The 18,060-nt window shown below is 41.2% G+C and overlaps 1 protein-coding gene across 1 annotated transcript in view; it reads right to left on the minus strand.

Moving 5' to 3' along the window:
- LOC126237421 (allergen Cr-PI-like) overlaps positions 1 to 18,060 on the minus strand; it is a 67,048-nt gene that overhangs the window by 33,847 nt on the left and 15,141 nt on the right. The window contains exons 2-3 of the mRNA XM_049947530.1: positions 14,980 to 15,110; positions 14,725 to 14,883 (exon numbers count right to left, since the gene is read on the minus strand). Coding sequence (XP_049803487.1) covers positions 14,725 to 14,883; positions 14,980 to 15,110 — 290 coding nt within the window. The remainder of the gene's footprint in view (positions 1 to 14,724; positions 14,884 to 14,979; positions 15,111 to 18,060) is intronic.

Genomic DNA, 18,060 nt, shown 5'->3' on the forward strand with positions numbered 1-18,060 from the left:
TCTATACACCCCCCCGTTCATATTCACCGACTAGTTTTTCTTCTTTTACTTTACCTACCGTCTTTTATCTCATCATACAGTTCTTCAATCTCTTCATCGTCTGCGGAGCTAGTTGACATATAATATTGTACAACTGGTGATGGTAGCTTATAGTATTTCCAAGGTAACTGAAATGACTAATTTGTTCAATTGTTTTATTTCCCATTATGGTCTTAATTCTCAGCGCTATTGGCCCTTTGAAAGCCATCACTCCTGTTTTTCGAATGGACATTTTCATGTTATAGACTTTACAAATTTGTTTCAGTTTATAGATGGATCTCGCTATCCTGAACAACTGCAAGGTCGCCTACGAAAAGCATAATATTAAAAAGAAATACGTTATGCGGTAATTCCAACCTCGGATTAATTTGTTGTTTCAATGTTGTACGAGTTCTGATAACAAAAAACTACGAGAAGTCATATGAAAAATTGAGGAGATGTATCGTATTAAGGCTGTTCATTTGTCCTTTTTAATATAAATTTCTTTTTATTAGCCTCGATAGCAATTTTTTATAATGATTTGACCGGTTTTGATTGTGTTATCAGTAATCTTCAGATCATAAATTTATCGCGTAGCTCGTCATAAGTTGTGCAGTCGAAAATTCATTCATTAAAACGCCGCATCCTTTTACAACTGAGCTTCTATGGGTGTGCAGACCGTCTCCACGATCTCGTGGTTTGCGCCGCTGGTTACTAACGCTGAGGTTCTGCACTAGATTTGTAGTAACTGTGTCAGAAATTATTGTAACGAGAAGGTCTGGAACGGGATCAGCCCATTCGGGTGAGGCCTAATAAGAAGCTGCTTGATAGAAAAAAGTATCAAAAATTAAGAACGCGCCTCCCAAGTGTTGTCAAATCTAACCACTTGCACCAGGCTGGAAGTAGAACGACATTTTCGCTTATATTACGGCTACGAGTAACGACGAGTAGTCAATAAAGCCTGTTCGCGACGTTGTTGACGCAAATTATTGTGATGGAGTTCGACTCGGACTTATTTTTCCGCTTCCTGACCAAATCTTCATCAGTGGTGTCTGGCAGTGGTTGGAGAAGACGTGATGGTGAAAAGTGCCCCGTTCGTCGGTCTTAGCGCAGATGTCGTGAGATGACCTGCGAAAAACCTCTCTCTGTTTTATCATAAGTTGACTACATTCGTCGCAAGGGGCCTTTGAACTCATTCACTGTAACACCTCTAGTCACAGTACTTATTTTTTTGCTCACATTTAGGGTCCAGCATTTCGTGCAGTTTCTAACATGCCATGATTCGGTCTGCAAATATAGACCGCGGTTGTGCTGGTCGCAGACGGTCAGCAAAACGCCTGTTTAGCGATACACCCGGTGCTTTTATGAGGAGCTGGTAGCCCAGTGGAGTGCCATCATTGACGACCAGCCGCCATAGCATAGAGATGGCGCGAAAAACTTACTTTTCGTATCAAACGGAAACCAATCGCTACTTGAACAGCTGGGAATGCATACTGAAACATTAGCGTTATGAAATGAGTAGTACAGGGTGTAACAAAATGTACAGCCTAAATTGCAGGACACATTCCTCACACGTAGACGAAGAAATTGTGTTTTATGAACATGAGTCTAGAAACGCTTTGTTTCCCTGTCACAACTCATTTTCTCCAATTCATTAACCATTCATGAACACAACACACCAGCATACCACAAGCAGCTCTTTCTCAAATGAGATGTTTAATATGCACTCCTTGAGCATACATTCAAGCATCTAGACGCCTTGTTAGTGAATATCGGATGCGCTGATGTCTCCCTGAAATATTGCTTATAGTTTCACAGCCTCCCATAATACGGGCACCGAGACTCTGAAAACATTTTGTACTACGGAACTTTCAAATGCCCACACAAGTAAACGGTCAGTGGGTTTAGGTTCAAATGGCTCAAATCAAATGGCTCTGAGCACTATGGGACTTAACATCTGAGGTCATCAGTCCCCTAGAACTTAGAACTACTTAAACCTAACTAACCTAAAGACATCACACACATCCATGCCCGAGTCAGGATTCGAACCTGCGACCGTAGCGGTCGCGCGGTTCCAGACTGTAGCGCCTAGAACCGCTCGGTCACTCCGGCCGGCAGTGGGTTTAGGTCTGGAGAGCGTGGAGGCTAGGAAATTGGCCCATCTCTACCTATCCGCCAGTCACGAAATTTCTGCCGGTACAAACGGTGAGTGCGAGCGCCATTGTCGTCAGCTAATCCATACATCAAATGGGCATCTGCCAACTATGCATTTGTGTACACTGCCATTGCACGAGCCAAGTCTGCGATTAACTCTACGCTGTAGCCTATGTGCTTGAAACGGTCGTACTGATTGCCGGAATAGTTGATGTTACTAGTAAATAATCAATGACGTACGTCGCATAGCGACAGGTACATCTAAAACAAAACACTGGTGTTGCACAACGTAACCAGACGTCGCCGAGAGTGCATGTTCCCCATGATTCTAACGTTCTGGTCGTGTGTGTTTCTCATGATTAACGAGTAGATGAAATTGAATTGTAACATGAAAACAGAGCGTTCCCACACCCATGTTCATATAACATAATTTCTTCGTCTACGTATGAGGTATGTGTCCTGTCATTTGTGCCGTGGATTTTTGTTACACCGTGTGTAATCTGAATCCTAAATCCAAAACAAAGGGTTAAATCTGTTAAGCTGATCATAACCAACCAGACGCTATGTTTTTATAAATGTGATGATATACAATATATGCAATAATATACAATATATACTAGAACTAAGCGGGAACAATAAGAATGGAGACGATAATTCAGTGCCTGTGCTGTTGAAAAGTGCGATGTTATGTTCATTCGGACAAGCATGCATATCCGAAGAACAATGGTTCAAATGGCTCTAAGCACTATGGGATTTAACATGTGAGGTCATCAGGTAGACTCAGAACTACTTAAACCTATCTAACCTAAAGACATCACACGCATCCATGCCCGAGGCAGGATTCGAACCAGCGCGGCTCCGGACTGAGGGCCTAGAACCGCTCGGCCACAGCGGCCGGCTCCGAAGAACAATGACTCGCTCTTCTCAACAGCACAAGCACTACAATATCCTATTTATCTGCCGACACCGAGCAAGCATTAATGTTCGGAACATTCAGTTCCTCGACAGTAGAAATTCGCTCCTTGGTCACGGAGCTTTTGGAGAACCGCTGTGTGAACGTTCTCACTGTTGTAAAAGTTCTTCCCACCCCGCCACCCTCAAAATGTTCTCTCAGTTTGCCGGAAAGATGGAAATCGCATCGAGCAAGAACTGGAATTCCCGACCATTCAGCTTCTCTGTGCCTTGGGGCAAATTATTGGAACGATATTACTACGGCTGGAGACAACACTGCATTTGATCCATACCGCCAGACTTTCACGGTGAATCTGTGTAAAATTTCGACGTTTTGCCCACAATAACCGTACAGCCCAGCGCACTTTCACTCTGGAGTAAGTTGTCAGCTCCCGCGCCTTCCCAATCGCACACTTTGATGCGCCTGTCATTCGTACTGCATCAAACTGTGTCTGCAATATACCCAAACGTGTACTCTCTTCTGACAATGTACGAAACTTCTTGCGCAATGGGCTCAGCGCGGAACGTCATGCGTAAATTTCTTCCTGAAGTCCCTACCAGTCATTGTACTTATATGTGGTTGAACAGCATTGAACCTCATAAAAAATTTTATTTGCGACAATCCAAACCTATGTTTCGTGCAAGGCCCTTCGTTGCCAACACCAAACCATAGCAATAAAAGTAATCATTGCGTTTTTATCTACGTGATGAACTGAAGTGGTACGTAGTCAGAAAGTTTGTTGCGATAAGACTTTGGCGCGAAATAAATTTTCTAGCTTATATCCTAATTGAAATGTATTGTGTCAGTTACTAGCATGTCACTACGTGCGTTTCTAAAGAGTACTCCAGCCGTGTAGGAACAGCTGTAAATGGCAAGCATTTGTCTGTATGGATTTGACACATGGTTGTCTTATTGATATTCTATATGATTAGGATAGGTCCCTGCGCCTCGTCTTCTTTTCACTCCATACTCGTGGATAACAATACAAACGAACTACACTATACGACCATGCATCGAAATTTAACACCTGATGGTAAAATACTCGAGGTGTGAAAATGCGGATTTCTTAGAATAGAGAAACTTCTCAAGAACCCCGATAAAAGTTACGTACCGATTTCGAAGAGAGGAGAAAAATCATCCCGTTTAGTTAATGATCGTAGAATGTCTTGTTGTAGAAGTGAATACCAAAACGCTGATACAACTCATTACTAGCCCCCCATTTAAGCGGTAATAATACTCATAAAGCACTAGTAAAAGGAATATGGCTGAAAGAAGAGTAGAACGTCGGCGAAATTTTAATTTTTGATTAGGATTTATTTATACTGCAAAGGTAAGCTGGACGCTAGAGATTAGTGCAGATTGAGAATGTGAAATAACTGGATGAACAAAAGTACTGGATCAGATGCGGTAAATGGGTGCTCTTTCAAAAAGCCTGTCACATGACCCGCAGTAGCGCAACATTCCACGAAAATTTAGAGTAATTTCTTCTTGATTATTTTATACTATTAGATGGAGGGGTAAGCTATAGGGAAAGACGGGAAATGTGCAATATATGAAAGAGCCAAAAAGGAATAATAAGAGTGGACGACTAAGTATGAAGTAATTGGATTGGAAAGGGTGTAAGACAGAGATACAGTCATTCGCCCCCTGTACATCGAAGACGAAATGATGGGAATAAAAGAAAGGTTCAAGAGTGGGGTTAAAATTCAGGGTGAAAGGATATCACTGATACGATTTGCTGATGACATTGCTGTCCTGAGTGATAGTGAAGAAGAATTACATAATGTGCTAATGATAATTCTAATGAGTACAGAATATAGATTGAGAGTAAATCAAAGTGCAGAATATGGATTGAGAGCAACTCGAAGAAAGACGAAAGTAATGAGAAGTAGCAGAAATGAGAACATCGAGAAACTTAATATCAGGATTGATGGTCACAAAGTAGATGAAGTTAATTAATTCCACTATGTAGGCAGCAAAATAACCAACGACGGACGGAGCAAGGAGGACATCAAATGCCTAATGCAGGATTGGCTCAGGTGACTTTTAACATAGGGGGGTTTGTAGGGATTTTACTAAAGAGGATCAGGTAGTGATTGTGGGTGGGGCTGGTAATAGTATTGATAGGGATGGGGAGTATGACATAGACAGTGACCTGGAAAAGATAGCCACTCAGACTGGCAACACGAATGCAACGATATATCCAGCAAATAATTGAGGCCGTAGGTTGCAAGTGCTACTCTGAGATGAAGAGGTTGGCACAGGAGAGGAACACGTGGCGGGCCGCATCAAATCAGTCAGAAGACTGATGACACAGAAAAAGAAGATTGGGGACTAAAGTGATTGGTATGAGTGGTAAACACAGCGTTTCGTGTGATGTTCTAAATGCCTTACCCAGAAATAATCTTGAGTGGTTAGAGAACCCACTGAAGCGGGTATCGTTTTAGACCTCGTGACTACGAAAAGGCCCGAAATTTTCGTTTCAAATAACGTATAGAAGGGAGTTAGTGATCATAAGGTCGGTATAACATCACTGAATACGTCAGTAGGAATGTTCAGAAAGGTAGGAAGATATTCGTGCTTAGTAGCTGTAGATGTAGGAAGTATGCAGCAGACCTCAGCAGTTACGGTGGCTAGGACAGTTGCAAAGTCTAAGAGAAAGAAGAAGGTTCTGCTGTTAGGTAGTTCTCATGGTAGAGGTGTAGGCCAGGAGTTGCAAGAAGTTTTGGGGAGTGAGTAACAGGTCACCAGCATTGTGAAGCCTAATGCAGGATTGGCTCAGGTGACTTTTAACATAGGGGGGTTATGTAGGGATTTTACTAAAGAGGATCAGGTAGTGATTGTGGGTGGGGCTGGTAATAGTATTGATAGGGATGGGGAGTATGACATAGATGGTGACCTGGAAAAGATAGCCACTCAGACTGGCAACACGAATGTGCATTTCGTGGAACTGTTTCAGCGTCACGATCGGCCTCATCTTAATACAGCCGTCAGGCGTAATAACATGAGACTTGGGGGTGCGCTGATGACAGAAGGCATGAGTCACATTTCAGTGGTGTCGGTGGAGTCTATCAGCAGGACGGGTTTCACTAGACATGGCCTGCACCTCAACAGGTATGGGAAGGGGAGGTTGGCAAAACTTATAGGTGACAGCATAGGTGGGGGTGGTGGGATCACTCATGGGAAAATTCCGGTAGTTGTGGGTGTTAGAGCTGTATCTTTTTTAGATTGAAGTCAGCTGATAGGTATTCCTGCTTAAGGGAAGTCTCTCTAACAAAGAAATCACTTTCTACAAATCTTGGGTATCCGATTAATGAGGGAATTAGTATATTTCATCAAAATATACAAGGTATTAGAGATAAAGTTAGTGAACTGCTTATAGATGTTGACTCTGAAATTATTGGTATATCTGAACACTTCTTAAATAAGGAGACAATTCAGAGGCTTCCTTTACCAGGATACAGGTTGGCTGGCAGCTTTTCTAGGAGCTCTTTGCGGTGTGGGGGAGTAGCCATGTATGTGAAAAACGGTATCCCATTTGAGTCAATTGATGTTACAAAGTACTGCACTGAAAAGGTGTTTGAACGTTGTGCAGGTGTGGTTAAATTTAGTGGAGCTAAACTTCTTACTGTTGTTATTTATAGATCCCCAGACTCCGATTTCACAACATTTTTGCTAAAGCTAGAGGAGGTTCTTGGTTCACTTTATAGGAAATACAAAAAGTTAGTTATATGTGGTGATTTCAATATTAATTGTATAAGTGATTGTGCAAGGAAAAGGATGCTGGTAGACCTCCTTAATTCATATAATCTTATGCAAACCGTATTCTTTCCAACGAGAGTGCAAGGGAACAGTAGAACAACCATAGACAATATTTTTGTTCATTCGTCATTATTAGAAGGGCATTCTGTTAGCAAAAAGGTGAATGGCCTTTCAGATCATGATGCACAAATTTTAAGTCTAAAAGATTTTTGTGCTGCAACACATGTTAAATATAGTTACCAACTTTTTAGGAAAGCCGATCCAGTTGCTGTACAGACTTTTGTAAACCTTATCAAGGAACAAGAGTGGCAAGATGTTTATAGTGCTGATACAGTAGACGATAAATATAATGCTTTCCTCAAGACTTTTCTCGTGCTCTTTGAAAGTTGCTTTCCGTTAGAACGTTCAAAACAGGGTACTAGCACAAACTTGCAGCCTGGGTGGCTGACTAAAGGGATAAGAATATCTTGTAGAACAAAGTGGCAATTATATCAAAACGTTAGAAACAGTCACAATCTAAATGCAGCAGCCCATTACAAACAGTATTGTAAGGTGCTTAAAAAAGTTATTAGGAAGGCAAAAAGTATGTGGTATGCAGATAGAATAGCTAAGTCTCAGGATAAAATTAAAACCATATGGTCAGTCGTAAAGGAAGTGGCTGGTCTGCAGAGACAGGTCGAGAATATAGAATCAGTGCGTAGTGGGGATGTCCGTGTTACTGATAAGTCGCATATATGTACAGTATTTAATAATCACTTTCTGAATATAGCAGGTGAACTAAATAGAAACCTAGTCCCAACAGGGAATCATATAGCGCTCTTAGAAAAAAGTGTTCCGAGACTGTTACCTGAAATGCTCCTCCGTGATACTGACAAGAGGGAGATTGAGTTAATAATTAAATCACTAAAGACCAAGAACTCTCATGGATATGACGGGGTATCTAGCAGAATACTGAAGTATTGTTCCACGTATGTTAGCTCAGTACTTAGCCATATCTGTAACTTTTCCTTTAGGAGTGGTCGGTTTCCTGACCGATTAAAGTACTCGGTAGTGAAGCCACTTTATAAAAAGGGAGACAGGGATAATGTTGACAATTATAGACCTATTTCTATGCCATCGGTGTTTGCTAAAGTTATCGAGAGGGTTCTATATACAAGGTTACTGCAGCATTTAAATTCACATAATTTGCTGTCAAATGTACAGTTTGGTTTTAGAAATGGCTTAACAACTGAAAATGCTATAGTCTCTTTTCTCTGTGAGGTTTTGGACGGATTAAATAAAAGGTTGCGAACGTTAGGTGTTTTCTTTGATTTGACGAAGGCTTTTGACTGTGTTGACCACAAAATATTACTGCAGAAGTTGGAACATTATGGAGTAAGGGGAGTAGCTTACAATTGGTTCGCCTCCTACTTTAAGAACAGAAAGCAGAAGGTAATCCTCCGCAATATTGAGAGTGGTAATGATGTTCAGTCCCAATGGGTCACTGTTAAATGGGACGTTCCCCAAGGGTCGGTGCTGGGGCCACTGCTGTTTCTTATTTATATAAATGATATGCCTTCTAGTATTACAGGTGATTCAAAAATATTTCTGTTTGCTGATGACACCACCTTGGTAGTGAAGGATCTTGTGTGTAATATTGAAACATTATCAAATAATGTAGTTCATGATATAAGTTCGTGGCTTGTGGAAAATAATTTGATGCTAAATCACAGTAAGACTCAGTTTTTACAGTTTCTAACTCACAATTCAACAAGAACCGATATTTTGATCAGACAAAATGGGCATGTTATAAGCGAGACGGAACAGTTCAAGTTCCTAGGCGTACGGATAGATAGTAAGCTGTTGTGGAAAGCCCATGTTCAGGATCTTGTTCAGAAACTAAATGCCGCTTTATTTACCATTAGAACAGTATCTGAAATAGGTGACATTTCAACACGAAAAGTAGTATACTTCGCATATTTTCATACGCTTATGTCATATGGTATTATTTTTTGGGGTAATTCTTCTGATTCAAAAAGGGTATTTTTGGCTCAAAAACGGGCTGTTCGAGCTATGTATGGTGTAAGGTCGAAAACCTCTTGTCGACCCCTGTTCAATAGTCTGGGAATTTTGACATTGCCCTCACAGTATGTATTTTCTTTAATGTCGTTTGTTGTTAGCAATATTAGCTTATTACCAAGAGTTAGCAGCTTTCACTCAGTTAATACTAGGCAGAAATCAAATCTGCATGTGCAATGCACTTCCTTGACTCTTGTGCAGAAAGGAGTGCAGTATTCTGCTGCATCCATTTTCAATAAGCTACCACAAGAACTCAAGAATCTTATCAGTAGCCCAAACACTTTTAAGTCTAAACTGAAGAGTTTCCTCATGGCTCACTCGTTCTATTCTGTCGAGGAGCTCCTGGAAGAGCTAAAAAATTAAGCAAATTCCAGTGTTACATTCTTGATTTTCTTTATTTAAACTAACGACTTGTCGCCTGAATATGTTTCTTATATTTCATTTTATCTGTTTCTACAATCGTGTTATAATTTCATGTATTGACTCGTTCCATGACCATGGAGACTTCTCCTAAATGTGGTCCCACGGAACAATAAATAAATAAATAAAAAAGTAAATGCTACAAGATAAAGATTTCAGTCTACCTCATCTACCATAATCAAGCAGTCGTCTATGAAACCCCCATTACTGAGTATAAATAGACAAAATTCGAGAGTACTGCGATCACGCCTTAAACAGACAGTCGAGAGGCATTTGAGAGTTGAGAAAAATCCTTCGGATTTAACAGCCATGTAGGAAAGTAACGCCGAAAACAAAGAGAACTTCACCACCTAACCAAAGCGTTTTACAAAGAGAAACAAAGTTACTCCGAAAACACAGACAATTTCAAGACATGACCTACACCTTTTTGACAAAGAGAATGTGATCGAAGCCAAAAATTGATAAGAGAATAATGCGTAAAGGATTCAACAAAATGGAATATAAAATTCTAAGCACCCATCCGACACAAAATCCTTTGGAGTTTCTGTTTTAATTTACGACTTACGACAGTGAATGCAGTGCAGTCATCTCACCAGGTAATCACGGACCATACTGACAGCAAAAGCGAAAGATGATAGAAAGCTGAAATCCTAAATTTCTTGCCGCGAAACTGTTTAACTGAGAAAATTCGTAGATCGATTACTCCTTAAAATCGTCGCACTAACAGCAGAATGGCAGATATCGAATTATGCGGCATGAGAATACAAAATCAGGTAAAACCGGTCGAAGGAGATAAGACTGCTGCACATGATGGGATTCCTGTACGATTCTAGATAATGCGAAACAGCTTTCCCTGTTTCTAAAAGTAGTCTGTTGTAAGACACTGGAAAACTTAAATGTTCCAGTCGATTAGTATAAGTGCAGGTCATTCCCTTTCTTAAGAAGGGCGGACGAACAAATGTATACATTTCTAGGCCTATATCGCCAATGTCAACCTATTGCAGAATTTTGGAACGCGTTTTATGTGTACGTGTTGTGGCCTACCTGGACATCAAAAATCTATATGGGAATCAACACATGTCTACATCCACATCTACATGGTTACTCTGCCATTCACACTTAAGTGTCTGGCAAAGGGTGCATCGAACCATTTTCATACTCCTTCTCTAGCATTCCACTCTGCAATGGCGCGTGGGAAAAACGAACTCTTAAACCTTTCAGTTCGAGCTCTGATTTCTCTTATTTTATTATGATGATCATTTTTCCCTACGTAGGTGGGTGTCAACAAAATATTGTCGCATTCAGAAGAGAAAGTTGGTGATTGAAATTTCGTAAACAGATCTCGCCGCAAAAAAGACCGCCTTTGTTTCAGTGACTGCCACCCCAAGTCGCGTATCATATCAATGACACTCTCACCCCTATTGCGCGATAATACGAAACGAGCTGCCCTTCTTTGCACATTTTCGATGCTCAAGTGGGGACTGATGAGTCCCCTAGAACTTAGAACTACTTAAACGTAACTAACCTATCACACACATCCATGCCCGAGGCAGGATTCGAACCTGCGACCGTAGCAGTCACGCGGTTCCAGACTGAAGCGCCTAGAACCGCTCGGTCACAGCGACTGGCCTTTTCGATGTCCTGCTTCAATCCTACCTGGTAAGGATCCCACACCGCGCAGCAATATTGCAGGAGAGGACGGACAAGTGTAATGTAGGCTGTCTCTTTAGTGGGTTTGTCGCAACTTCTAAGTGTTCTGCCAACAAAGCGCAGTCTTCGTTTCGCCTTCCCCACAATATTATCTATGTGGTCTCTCGAATTTAGGTTGCTCGTAATTGTAATTCCTAGATATTTAGTCTAATTGACAGCCTTTAGACTTGTGAGATTTATCGTATACCGAAAATTTATCGGATTTCTTTCAGTACTCATGACCTCGCACTTTTCTTTGTTTAATGCCAATTGCCACTTTTCGCATCATACAGAAATTCTCTCTAGATCATTTAGTAATTGGAATTGATCGTCTGATTATTTTACTAGTTAGTAAATTACAGCGTCATCTGCAAACAATCTAAGGGAGCTGCTGAGATTATCACCTAGATCATTTATGTAAATCAGGAACAGCAGAAGGACTATGACACTATCTTTGGGAACGCAGATATCACTTTTTTCTACTCGATGATTTACCACCTATCACTACGAACTGTGACCTCTCTGAGCGGAAATCGCGAATCCAGTCACACAATTGAGACTATACCCCATATGTACACAATTTGATTAACAGTCGCTTGTGAGGAACGGTATCAAAAGCCTTCTGGAAATCTAGAAATATGGAATCGATCTGAGATCCCTTGCCGACAGCACTCATTACTTCATGGGAATAAAGAGCTAGCTGCGTTGCACAATCCGTGTTGGTTGTGTATCAATAAGTCATTTTCTTCAAGGTGATTCATAATGTTCGAGTACTGTATATGCTCCAAAATCCTACTGCAAATTGAGGTCAGTGATATGGGTCTGTAATTCAATGGGTTACTCCTTATTCCTTTCTTGAATATTGGTGTGACCTGTGCTACTTTCCAGTCTTTAGGAACAGACCTTTCGTCAAGTGAGTGGTTGTATATGATTGCTAAGAAAGGCGCTATTGTGTCTGAATACTCTGAAAGGAAGCTGATTGGTGTACCATCTGGACTGGAAGACTTGCCTTTCTTAAGTGATCTGAGTTGTTTCGCAACACCTAAGATATCTACTTTTATGTCACTCATGCTAACAGCTGCTCTGGTTTCGAATTCTGGAATATTTACTTCCTCTTCTTTCCTGAAGGAATTACGAAAAACTGTATTTAGTAACTCCACTTTAGTGGCACCATCATCGGTAATATTTCCATCGCTATGGCGCAGTGACGGTATAGACAGTTTTTTTTTCCACTGGTGCACTTCACATACGACCAGAATCTCTTTGGGTTTTCTACCACATTTTGAGACAATGTTTCATCGTGGAAACTATGAAAAGCATCTCGCATTGACGACCGCGCTAAATGTTATGCAAACAACGGTCGTGTGGAAAACAGCTTACTCTGTTCATCCACGGGAGCAAGACGATAGGTGACGCTGGCACCCAGGTTCATCCTGTGTTCCTTAAGTTTCGGAAAACTTCCAATACAGTTCCGCGTTGTAGCCTAATGAACAAAATGCAAGGGTGCAGAATATCAGACCACGTTAGTGACTAAGTTGGAGAGCTACCATAAAATGGAATGTAGCATGTCGTTCTAAAGGGAAAGATAATAGGATGTAAAAGCAACTTCGTGAGTACACAAATGATAATGTTGGTAGACTGTTCGCGGATAATGCTGTCTGTACAGAGAAGATTTGCTGCGGATCAACTCTTAGTAGAGGGATTGGCGTTTAACCTTCGATACAAGCAAGTTTAAAGTATTACACGAAAATAGGCGGAATTACCAGTTATTTTTCGATTATGCGATTGTCAAAAAGTCACTAAAACGGTCACAGCTATTAAATATCCAGGAGTACGTGTACGGAGCGATTTAAAATGGAAGGAACACACAAAAACAATCGTAAGACAGATGCGAGGCTGAGATTCACGGTAAAAATCCTCAGGAAGTGGACTCTACTCATGAATACTTTAGCTTGGCTCTGAGTACTATGGGACTTAACAAAAAAATGGTTCAAATGGCTCTGAGCACTATGGGACTCAACATCTTAGGTCATAAGTCCCCTAGAACTTAGAACTACTTAAACTTAACGAGACTAAGGACATCACACACATCCATGCCCGAGGCAGGATTCGAAACTGCGACCGTAGCAGTCGCGCGGTTCCAGACTGAAGTGCCTAGAACCGCTCGGTCACCACAGCCGGCTATTGCAGCTTGAAAAATCTACTTTCGATAAATACTTGAGTATGGCTCCTCAGAATGAGACCCTAATAGAGTGGAACTGATAAATGAAATAGAGGAAATCCAAAGAATAGCAGCGTATTTTGTCATGGCTTTATTAAATAAGCGCGGAAGCGTGACGGTGGTTCGCATTCAATCCCAGTAAAAGGCGCTGTGCGAGATCGTTATGCCTCACGGCGTGATTTGCTGTTAAAAAGCGAGTGGTACCTTTGCTAGAAGGGTCAACTAATATAGTGTTTCGCCTTATATGTATATGTCTTACAGAAAGACCATGAATGTAAATAAAATTAGAGAGATTTGGGGTCATACGGAAACTAACCAACTGTTGTACTTCTCATGCACCATTCATGACTGGAACAAGAATAGGGATCTTCGCCTAGTGTTTATACATCCATTTAGATGCAACTGTATACCGGGCTACAGAACAGAGTATGTCTCTGATATGAAGTCAGGAGTTCCGACATCCACGAAAATTCATTTCATATTATTGTACACGGAATGGATGGTGTCTTGAAGGGAGGATATAAGGTGAACATCAACAAAAGCAAAACGAGGATAATGGAATGTAGTCGAATTAAGTCGGGTGATGCTGAGGGTATTAGACTAGGAAATGAGACACTTAAAGTAAAGGAGTTTTGCTATTTGGGGAGCAAAATAACTGATGATGGTCGAAGTAGAGAGGATATAAAATGTAGACTGTCAATGGCAAGGAAAGCGTTTCTGAAGAAGAGAAATTTGTTAACATGGAGTATAGATTTAAGTGTCAGGAAGTCATTTCTGAAAGTATTTGTATGGAGTGTAGCCATGTATGGAAGTGAAACATGGACGGTAAATAGTTTGGAGAAGAAGAGAATAGAAGCTTTCGAAATGTGGTGCTACAGAAGAATGCTGAAGATTAGATGGGTAGATCACATAACTAATGAGGAGGTACTGAATAGGATTGGGGAGAAGAGGAGTTTGTGGCACAGCTTGACCTGAAGAAGGGATCGGTTGGTAGGACATGTTCTGAGGCATCAAGGGATCACCAATTTAGTATTGGAGGGCAGCGTGGAGGGTAAAAATCGTAGAGGGAGACCAAGAGATGAATACACTAAGCAGATTCAGAAGGATGTAGGTTGCAGTAGGTACTGGGAGATGAAGAAGCTTGCACAGGATAGAGTAGCATGGAGAGCTGCATCAAACCAGTCTCAGGACTGAAGACCACAACAACAACATTACTGGACACACATCTAATGAAAGAAGATGCTAAACGTTGGAGACAATTGTTTACACAGCATTATAAGGGCACTCAGAACAAGCAACGGAAACCGAACTTTACACCGAGCATAATGAAACACTCTCTGGTATGTTAGCCCTCACTTCCCCTTGACACATTCTACCAGATACGTGCTTGGCAGGTCCTGATACCTTTCTCGTTCTCTACATTATTTCATTGTGTAGATTCCCCCCTTACCTTCCAAAAAGTTTCGAAGTCGGTGGCAGAATGAAGAACTTTGTACAGCTGCTTCATCTGCCAGAAGTGTGCCATATACGTCATGCTGAAGTCCTTGTTTCTCTCCAGGAACACGTGATGGTCGTACAGGTACATAAAGTGTTCCAGCATGGTGGGATCCTGAAACGGTCAGACCCGCAACTTACACATTTCTGATTTATGTTTTCTCAGTAAGTAGTGTGTTCCGTTATTGCTAAGTACAACTGATATGCGTACCTTGAATTTGTCCTTCATGGATTCCCATTTAAATGCCTTCAACACTTCATCGTGTTCTGGGATCAATACCGGCTGCTGAATCTTGGCAAAGAGCCTCAGAACCTCCAACTGATGATGAGCGAAGTCGGCACCTGTTGAAAATATAGGAACATTAGATGTAAGATGGAGTTCTAATTATTAACGGGATTGGTCTCATTAGGTAGCAGTTCAGACAAAAATTTCGTATTTCGGTAGATTTAGCATTGGGCATTTGATGAAACGTACTTTTAACGATTACGACAGTTATTGTTGAGATAATTAACGGCCGGCCGAAGTGGCCGCGCGGTTATAGGCGCTACAGTCTGGAGCCGAGCGACCGGCCCGGTCGCAGGTTCGAATCCTGCCTCGGGCATGGATGTGTGTGATGTCCTTAGGTTAGTTAGGTTTAATTCGTTCTAAGTTCTAGGCGACTGATGACCTCAGGAGTTAAGTCGCATAGTGCTCAGAGCCATTTTTGAGATAATTAACGATCGCTATCCTCTTCCACTGCATTTCTCCACGAAACAGCGCAAATTATACTTCTTCCTTTTATACACCTATTCTTTGTAGAGTTGTGGCGATTCGTGAATGAGTCGTTCATTTGAACGACTCTACATAAAGAATCGTAAGAATCGAATCGTGATACGGACGAATCGTCGTTCAAAAGAATCGTAAGAACGATTGCGTGTTTCCGAGTCGTGACGATTCCAAGTTCCAACGATTCATCGATTCTTAGTACGCTATGCTTCGAAGGCAACTTCCGAATCATGCCGAGTCGTGCCGAATGATTACGACCGCCAGATGGCAGTGAAGTGGAGGATGCGTGTGAACAAAGGAAGCTCGGAACGAACAAACGAAGTTCGTGGGCCGTAATATTAGGCTACCTGTGGCAACCAAGCTGACACTTGGCGGTGGCTGACGGGAACGAGCGTAAAGGCATTTCCCATTTACTATCGCTACCATCAGTCACCGCGCCGACGTCAGCTTAGTTTGCGAGAGTAATACACGAACTAGTGATGGCAGAAACGATATACAGCGAGTACACAGCTCCCAAGATACACGATTAAAATCAAGAAATCCAAGAATGATGAATAAATACGTACCTCTTATTTGTTGCAGATGCAATGCAAAACACACACACCTTCTTTACACACGAGCAATAGCACTTGGATTATGTATTACATTTCGCGTATCTCGAAAACGGCCCTAACGATTTGGATGAAATTTTGTATTTAGACTAGTTTTTGCTTTTTGAGTTCACCTACATAGTTCTACTCTTTCGTAAAAAGTCTGTTTTACAATATATGTATATATACTACATAGTTCCATTCGTCTGTAGTTAGATACGTTCAAGCCACATAACCAAACTGGCATACCACGTAATTTTGCACCATCTTTCGCACAATATATGTATAGTTCCATTCGTCTGTAGTTAGATACGTTCAAGCCACATAACCAAACTGGCATACCACGTAATTTTGCACCACCTTTCGCACAATATATGTATAGTTCCATTCGTCTGTAGTTAGATACGTTCAAGCCACATTACCAAACTGGCATACCACGTAATTTTGCACCCGTGCCATCACAGACTAGAATGAATCGTGAACGAATCGTAGAAATCGATTCGCAATGTGAGATTGAATCGTAGGAATGGATTCGAAAAAAAGAATCGTGTTGCCCTACTGTAAATCATTATATGACGCCAAACATTATGTCAAGTGCAGCATTATATGCTCCACCGCCGCGGTACGCGCCTGCGAGTCACAGACGCTGATCGGAAGACACGCTTAAACACTCGCCGTCTGTGGCGAAGGCGTATTTGCGCGGTTGCATGTCCGAAATTTAATAGACTATTCATTACGCTGCGAAAAGTTGAAAATGCACATCAAGTCGACTTCCTTTTTTTCATCTGTCACGTTTTCATTTGACTGTTCCTTGCATAAAAGATTAGTTACTCTGACGATGGATAGCACTCTAAAAAGGTAAACCCGCGTGAGATAACATTCAACCGGTTTATTAGAACACTTTGTGTAATGCGCTCAGCACAGGTTCCGAGAAACGGAGAAAAAAAAGTGTAGGGAAACAATACTACTACAACATCAAACAATTCGATGTGTCTCGTGAGTATATGAAAAGTAAGGAAAACGGGACAAATTAGTCGTTTAATTTCGATAAAATTGTTCTGTGTGAGAAAACCGCCGGCTTACAGCTGCTATCGCAGGGAGTTCATCAGGTATAATATCTCTGGTATGAAGCTACTACTTTATGTATATGTTATTTCATATGGCTGGGTGACGAGATCAGGGGTGAGGGATAGTACGTGCTTCTAGATGGATGGAAATATTTGATATTAATATTTACTGAATGTCGTCAGCAAATACGTTGGCAACACTACTTCACTATAGTAGCTTCCACCAGATTCGCCGGTAATAGGCAGTATTCTTACCTATTTCGACAAATAACACGTTTTGTTTTAAACGGTCCACCTAGCTTGGCTTCTATGAACGTAGTATTTACATTTATCCATATTTCGTCCTGTAATGTTGGGACGAAGAAGGCAAGACTTTAATTGGGATGTGTACATCTTGTCTGTGGAGTGAGAAAGCGTTTAACAGAGTGAACTAGGGTATTGTCCCGAAGACATTGAGAGGTGTTGGTGCAGACAGGAAGAACAGGAGACTGGCAAAGGAACTTTGTATAAGAAACAAATCGGTAGCAACTACTGTGATTACGAAACAGATGAAACGAGTATTGGAAGAGTTGTTAAAGAAGTCGCCATCGCAGTCCTATTGTTGTGCCGAGAAGCTATCAGAAAAAACATTAGATAAATCAAGACGCATAGTAGTAGGAGAAGAGAAAATAAAGCACATGATGAATCTTGTTGACTGAATCAGATATATAACTACAGATTATGACGGAGAGGATTGTAAAAGTCTGAAAAGAAGTTGGTGGACAAATGTAGGAAAAAATTATGTGACGAGAATCAGCAAACATTAAAAAGGTTCAAGGAAGGACTTTGCAACAAGCAAAGCATTTCAATTGTGACAGAAAATGAAAGCT

This window comes from Schistocerca nitens, chromosome 2 (genome assembly GCF_023898315.1).
Source record: "Schistocerca nitens isolate TAMUIC-IGC-003100 chromosome 2, iqSchNite1.1, whole genome shotgun sequence".
Taxonomy (NCBI): domain Eukaryota; kingdom Metazoa; phylum Arthropoda; class Insecta; order Orthoptera; family Acrididae; genus Schistocerca; species Schistocerca nitens.